The sequence below is a fragment of the Ricinus communis genome, chromosome 10 (genome assembly GCF_019578655.1).
Source record: "Ricinus communis isolate WT05 ecotype wild-type chromosome 10, ASM1957865v1, whole genome shotgun sequence".
Taxonomy (NCBI): domain Eukaryota; kingdom Viridiplantae; phylum Streptophyta; class Magnoliopsida; order Malpighiales; family Euphorbiaceae; genus Ricinus; species Ricinus communis.
Genome location: NC_063265.1, coordinates 5,042,223 through 5,049,947, shown reverse-complemented (window position 1 = coordinate 5,049,947; position 7,725 = coordinate 5,042,223). Strand labels below are relative to the sequence as shown.

General features: G+C 30.3%; 1 protein-coding gene and 2 non-coding genes across 3 annotated transcripts; 1 reads left to right on the top strand and 2 right to left on the bottom strand.

Moving 5' to 3' along the window:
- The first annotated feature begins 997 nt into the window (after positions 1 to 997).
- Positions 998 to 5,839, top strand: LOC8278120 (protein NRT1/ PTR FAMILY 5.6-like). The gene is made up of 4 exons (XM_015728325.3): positions 998 to 1,225; positions 3,685 to 3,902; positions 4,038 to 4,582; positions 4,840 to 5,839. Exons 1-4 carry the CDS (start codon positions 1,081 to 1,083, stop codon positions 5,702 to 5,704), a joined length of 1,773 nt encoding a protein of 590 aa, XP_015583811.1. The 5' UTR covers positions 998 to 1,080; the 3' UTR covers positions 5,705 to 5,839.
- Positions 5,840 to 7,506: 1,667 nt separating this feature from the next.
- On the bottom strand, positions 7,507 to 7,579 carry TRNAF-GAA. Its single transcript has one exon. It is a non-coding gene; the product is annotated as a tRNA-Phe (tRNA).
- A 79-nt stretch (positions 7,580 to 7,658) lies between these two features.
- Positions 7,659 to 7,725, bottom strand: TRNAF-GAA. Its single transcript has one exon. It is a non-coding gene; the product is annotated as a tRNA-Phe (tRNA).

Here is a 7,725-nt window from a genome sequence, read left to right as displayed (position 1 = left end):
ATTATAGTCCTAATGATATTAATAATTTAAATATTTATCTCTTTTTACAAATTTAGTCTATCATTTAAATTTTTATTTAAATGGTATGATTTAGCTGGTTGATTTGCAATTGCCAAATTAAAATTTTGATCATAATTCTAGATATTAATATCTTTTTATTTTATCAATATGATTTACTTTTTAAACAGACGAAAGTGAGAAAAGAAATGACTTCACTCTTCGTTCTTTTTCTTGATTTATGAATTTTATTTGTCATTTATTTTCCTGTTCATCTATAACCTGACTTTGATAATTCGTGTATGCTGTATAAATATATATAACAGTGATTTGTAAATTGTTAATAACAATATGTCACCCAATTTTTATCTAGATTTTAATTTGGCTATAACTGCAATCAATTAGCCAAATTAGACTATTTAAGTAAAAATTAAAAGGATTGACCAAATTCACAATTGGACATAAAAATTTAAATTTTTGATGTCATTAGGCCTTTATTATATCATATATTACGAGAAATTCTTAAGTAGATTTAATTTACCACGTTATTTATAAATAATTAAATTAAATATTAATATATAATATTATTTATTAATTGTTGTATTTGTATTGATTAGCTTTTAATCATTAGTGATTAATGGTAATAAATAAATCAATTTATGCAAATACAGTGTTTAATAAACAGTGTCTATATCAATATTCAATTTAATTTATACATAACGTTAAAAACTAAATTTATATTAGAATTTCTTGTTTGGTCAGAATATCGATGGATGTTAAAATTTAAATCTCGTGAAACTTAAAAATATTTATAAAACTAAATAATTGCATATATGGTGAGATACCATAAAATTGTTGGGCAAAGTTGGATAATAATGGAGAGACAGCATTGTTCCTGAATTGCCATAGGTTGAAACAATTATTATTTTTCTTTAAGTCCCAAACTAAGCTGGTCAACACAGCAAATAAAATCCTCTATATAAAGAGGTCAGAAGAAACCTACTCTCCCCACCATTATCTCTCTTGTTGTTGCTTTACTTGCTAAGGCGATACTTGGGTAGCTATAGTTAAGAGCGACAACTAATGGGGCCAAAAAATGGAGCTGAAACAAGATCATTAAGATCAGTTGATCAGGAGAAATGGGTTTATGATTCTTCCGTGGATCATAAAGGAAGGGTTCCTCTTCGTTCCTCTACTGGTGTTTGGAAAGCTTCTCTCTTTATCATTGGTAAGAACCTAAGAAGTCGATCTCCTATATATTGTTATTATCATCATCAAAATGCTTTAGGTTTTTTCGCTTGCTTTGGTGGCCGAAAAGAGTTTACAAATAAGTTATGTCCATAAGTATGATCACTGGTTTTGTCCATGCGAATCAGCTAGCAAGTGTTCGGACCTTGAAAGCTTAGCTTAGATGAATTTATGATTCTGAAAAGCTGTGTGCTTGCATCACTTCTGCCTGCTACGGGAATTCCTGGGATTTTAAAACTCTCAACTTTTATACTTTTTATACTAATCAGACAAAGTACATCATTTATGCACTTATGAATTTATAACTCATAAAATTTTTATTTATTTTATTAAGCTTTTATATTTTAATTTTTGCTTTGATCGACTACTTAAATTTAAAAATTAAAATAAATATAAAAATATAGAGCCTAAAAATAAAATACAAATTTAAAGATTTCATAAAATAAACTTAAAGTTTTCATAAACTTAATAATTAAGAATTTTAGCTTACAATGATTAAGAGACAAGCTTTGGCTTACAGTGATTAAGAAACAAGCACTCAAACCCTAGAGAATTAGGAGAATTGGATGCTTCAATATATATAATTATGTTGTATCTTACATCCTAAATTCCTGCGAATTACTTAAACTGGAGTGTTTGAGGACAAAATAGTGCAAAATATTCGTATGCCTATGCCTCTTAACTTTTTCTTTTTGTGTACCTGGAAAAGACTTCAGTATTTGTAGTACATACTATATTTTCTGACCTTCTAGAACACTACTAATTAAATAAAGGCTTCATAAGTTTCAGAAATCATCCAATGCATGCAAAAATAATTCATATACTGCTAGCATTTCGTGTTGAAAATTAATAAATAAGTTTCTGCTCCCTCCTCCAAGGAAATCTCTGGTTTGAACAATATAAGCTGTACATGTAGAATTAGATTGCAGATTAGACAATGTTTAAACACGTGCTTGACTGCTTTAGTATATACAAATATTATTCAATTGCAATGGGTGTACCAATTTAACAGAAACAAAGAGTTAATTGTGCGGATAAGTGATGGGTATAAAATGGATTCCTCAATCACTAAAACCAGTGGAGAAGACAGTAATGTCAGATTCCTTGATTCTTGTTTATCCATTATTGGAACTCTGCTTTTCTTAACGCTCAAATGCTTTTTTATTCTAGAGCTTATCAGTCTAGGATTATGCTTTAGTTACATGTATACTTTCTCATTACAAAGTATTTTCACTTAATTCTTTTTAGTGTTGTTATAAAGTACAGATTTTCTGAATTAGTATTTTCTTAGACAAGGATTAATAAGTAGTTGATATCGATCAATTGATTCTTCAAGTACGACCACAAAACTCAGAAGTTATGCTTTAGTATCTAAAAGCGGCCTACTACTTTTATGAGGACAAACAGGGGCCTCTAATGGTGACTAGAGAATCTGTGGTGAGGTGTAGACATGAATGGAATATAAAATAACTTGTTTGCTTGCAGTAGCCTCTCAATTTATGAGTCAAAATGCCTCAACAGATGGGCTGTAATGTTCTTCACAAATATCCAAAGTAATCTAAAATACATTTTTAAGTTTTAAAATTTTTAAATTTTGGTTTATTGAGCTTTTTACTTTTTATTTTATTTTATTAAGTTCTTATTTTATTTTTTTATTGAAAACTTAAAATTCCTTAATAACTAAAAAATAAAATTTCATATATTTGTCAAAGATTCTTAATCCAAAAAACAAAAAAATAAAATAAAATTGAGGAACCCTGTAAAATAAAATTAAGAAATTGAAAGATTTAATGATACATTTTGCCTATAAGTTACTAAAATTAATAAGATTTATGTTCTTTACTTTTATCATTATTTTAGAGTGTCGAGATAGACATATCATGTGAAGGATGATCCATTTGATTAATGGTACCTCTTTTCAACTGATTCGCCTTTTCTTTTTTAAAAGATGTCATTTCATGCTTCTTTATCATAGGCCAGGCTTCAATACCCTAAATGCCTAGGTCTGAGACTGGCCAAAGAATTCAAGTCTACTTTTATGACCAAATTCGTTCCAGAAAAAAGAAATTGTATAATTTCATTTGTATTTTTCAACCAGATTGGGTCAAATTTTAGGTAATAATTATTTTTAAATCTACCCAAAATAAAACTTTGTGTTATAGCCTTTCACAAAGTATAAACAGATAAATTTCTTTTTAAGAAAAACATTAATGGGGTTCTTTTGACTATAAGAAAAAAAATGGTACATGCAAATGCAAGAAAAATATAGAATAAAATTCTCGTTTTTAACTTTTTGGAACTTTTCATATTTTTTTCTTTTATTGTGGATTGGAATGCATTTTATTTCATTTGCATAGAGCATAAGAATGAACTTCTTAATATATGTTATTATTTAATATATACCAAACTTATGTTTGATTCTTCTTTTAAAAATTGTAGCGATTGAGTTCAGTGAGAGGCTGAGTTACTTTGGAATAGCAACAAGCTTAATTATTTATCTGACAAGGGTAATGCATGAAGATCTAAAGACTGCTGCTAGGAGTGTAAACTACTGGTCTGGTGTCACCACTTTGATGCCTCTTTTAGGAGGATTCGTTGCTGATGCTTACTTGGGTCGATACTCCACTGTTTTTGTTTCTTCCATTATGTATCTTCTGGTATATTATTTTCATTCTTTCTATTTCCTTTCGTAAATGTATATGGATTAAAAAATTTAAAACTTTTGAACTTAAAAAGTGTGTAGTTGCTTAAAGTTTTTGTTTTCTTGTGTTCCTGATGTGGAAAACAAACAGGGATTAATTCTCTTGACACTATCCCAATTCGTACCAAGTCTCAAGGCATGTGATGCAGAACTCTGTCACGAACCACGAAAAGTTCATGAAGTGGTATTCTTTCTGGCCTTGTACTTAATCTCTATAGGAACTGGAGGACATAAACCAGCTTTAGAAAGTTTTGGAGCAGACCAATTCGATGATGATCATAATGAGGAAAGAAAGAACAAGATGTCGTACTTCAATTGGTGGAACTTTGGTCTGTGTTCTGGACTACTACTTGGTGTTACAATTATTGTTTACATACAAGACCATATTAGTTGGGGAGTTGCATATATCATTCTCACTGCAGTCCTAGCTTTATCACTAGCTGTCTTCATTATTGGAAGGCCATTCTACCGTTATCGAGTTCCTACTGGCAGCCCCTTGACGCCAATGTTGCAGGTTATTGTAGCTGCATTTAAGAAAAGAAACTTGCCATATCCTTCCAATCCTGCAGAGTTGTATGAAGTACCTGAGTTGCAAATACACAAAGGGAGGCTTCTTTGCCATACCCAGAAGCTAAGGTAATTAAGCTACTCTAACTATTTGTTTTATTCTTTCACTTAAACCTAATTCCACCTAAATTCAAGAAAGTGCTATTTAATTAGCGCCATATTATTGTGGGTAGGTATGAGTGATTATGAGCGGAACTATAGTATGTCAGGTGGGAAACTAAAATGATGTTGATTTTGTTGTAAAGCCTAGCATTAATGTTTATTTATTAATGCATGGTCAAATAAAGTAGTCTCTTAAATGTACTATTCTGTTGAGTTGCTTGCAGGTTTCTTGACAAAGCAGCAATTATGGAAGACAATGGAAATGGTGCAGAGAAGCAGAGTCCTTGGAGACTTGCATCAGTGACCAAGGTGGAAGAGGTGAAGCTTATTCTCAACATGATCCCAATATGGCTAGTTACCTTACCCTTCGGAATTAGCGTAGCACAAACCGCTACCTTCTTTATCAAACAAAGCACCACATTGGGTCGAAATGTTGGCAATGGATTCTTGATCCCACCTGCCTCAGTTTACGCAATCTGTGCCATTGGAATGATAATCTCAGTCACCGTTTATGAGAAGATACTAGTACCAATCCTAAGAAGGGTGACAGGAAACGAGAGAGGAATCAAAATCCTTCAAAGAATTGGCATTGGAATGGTATTCTCAGTTGCAGCAATGGTCACTTCCGCACTGGTCGAGAGAAAAAGACTAAGCGTCGTAGAGAAAAATGGAGCAAAGGGTTCACTTACGATGAGCGTCTTCTGGTTAGGTCCACAGTTTCTAATTTTTGGCATAGGAGACGGATTTACAATAGTAGGATTGCAAGAATACTTTTATGACCAAGTTCCTGATTCAATGAGAAGTTTAGGCATTGCATTTTACCTGAGTGTGATTGGAGCTGCAAACTTCCTTAGTAGTGTTCTTATAACAGTAGTTGATCATGTTACCAAGAAGTATGGCAGGAGTTGGTTCGGGAAGGACTTAAACAGCAGCCGCTTAGACAACTTTTACTGGCTTTTAGCAGCAATGGGTGCGGCAAATTTGGTAGTGTATGTGGCATTGGCTAGGCGATACTCTTACAAAAATGTCAATAGGAGTGTGGCTGTGGCTGATTGCTCTGGTGATGATTGGGAACGCTCAATGGCTTAAACTACCCTTTTCATTAGTCCTGTAAAAATCCTATCATTTAAAATTAGTGTTATGCTTTGAGTTGCAATTCCTATAAAAAGTTTTAAGGAAACATGTGTTTTATTAAATTGAGTTTAAAAAACTTTTGGATGTCTATATTATCCTTAACTTGGCATTTTTATGGGTTTAAGTGTCGGTTTGCCTTTCAACTTATAATTTGCTCCAAAATTAACTTTCTTTGACATTTTATCCAACAAAATTTAAAAATATAAGTAATTACTCCCAATATTAGAGATTCTGCTGCCACACATGAAAAGGCAACTGAAATACAATCACAATACTAAAATATTACTTTAATTTATCTTCTCTATTTTTTATATTTCCTTTCTTTCTTCAAGTACTCACAAAATCAACTCAACCAATTTAATCATTCAATTAAACTTGATCCCCTTAAACCCAGTCTCTACCATTTCTTCATCTTCATCATTTACCATCACAATTCGTCCATATTTATATCACCATCACAATCCAACATCACTAAACTTTTACAAACTCGAACAAAATCCAATCAAACATTTAGAAATTTTAAACCCATAACAAAAATTAAAAGTTTTTACTTATTAAAATATATTAGAATTCACTTACTCTCTCACATTCACACGTCTTTGTTACCGGTTGTCACAATTGATGTTAATGGCAACGATGGAAACAATGATACAAATGGCGATAGCATTTATAATGGAATAAATATTATTAATTGAATATTTATTTATTTATTTTCTTTAAATAATTTTATAATAATTTTAATATTAAATATAAAAATAAAATTTCCATTTCAATAAAGAAAGAAATAAAAAGAGTAATGCTGAATTCGCAAAAAAAAAAAAAAAAAAAAGATTAGGGAACCAAACGTAAATTTATAAAAGTACACCTTTTTTTTTCACTCTTTCATCTCTCTTTCTTTCTATTTGTCTCTCTCTATCTCTTTTTTCTTTTTTATCAAAGCTGAAACGTGTGGCCAAGATTGTTTATTGGCCACAAGCTCTTTTATTCTTCTTAAATAATTTTTATTTCAACAATTTATATTTATATTTTATTGAATTTTAATAGACTCTTTATAATTTATTTTTATTTTCATAAATATTAATAGCTATATTTTATTTTTCATTTTAAATTTTACTGTTAAAAAAGTAAAAAATATAAATATAAATTAATTAAGTGTATAAAAATTATAGTGTATTATTAAATAAAAATAGAAAATAAAATTTAATTTCTATATATATAATAAATTAACTCTCTATTTTATATTTTAAAAATAAAAAAATATGTTAAATGTAATTTTATGATATAACTCCTTAAAATAAAGAGTTTGACATTCATATCAAGGATGCAATAAAATGATTATAGTTCTCAATTTTTTTTTTCAATTAGATTGTATTGAAAAAGTTATAGTTATCTTTTTAAATTCTCATTTCTTTTCCCAATTAAATTGTATTGAAAAAGAAAATTTCTCAATGGCCCCTTCTTAAAGATTGATGACAAATGTTTTAATGATTTTCTTTTTGTATTTGTAATTTTCAGCATTAGATAAGAATGTAGAATTCTGAAACCTCATTTGCTTTCTCAATGCTATCTTTATAAGAATATGAAAATATATTGTATGAATTTACGTTACTGAAAATTCTTTAGCCGCTGTTATCTCCCTCAGGATAAGTTATGACTTGAAGCCAAGAACACCTGCCATTTCCTGTCTGTCTCATTACGTGCTTGTTTTGAGAATAAGAAACAAAAAAAGAGACAAGATCCAAACCTCTGATTAAAAATGCGGTCAGCCTGGATCGAACACGCGACCTTCAGATCTTCAGTCTGAAGCTCTCCCAACTGAGCTATCCCCGCAAATCGAATAAGATGAAGATAAATTTAAAATATAAACAATTGTTAGTGATAAGAAAAGTAAAAGATCTCCTGCAAAATGCGGTGAACGTGGATCGAACACGTGACCTTCAGATCTTCAGTCTGACGCTCTCCCAACTGAGCTATCC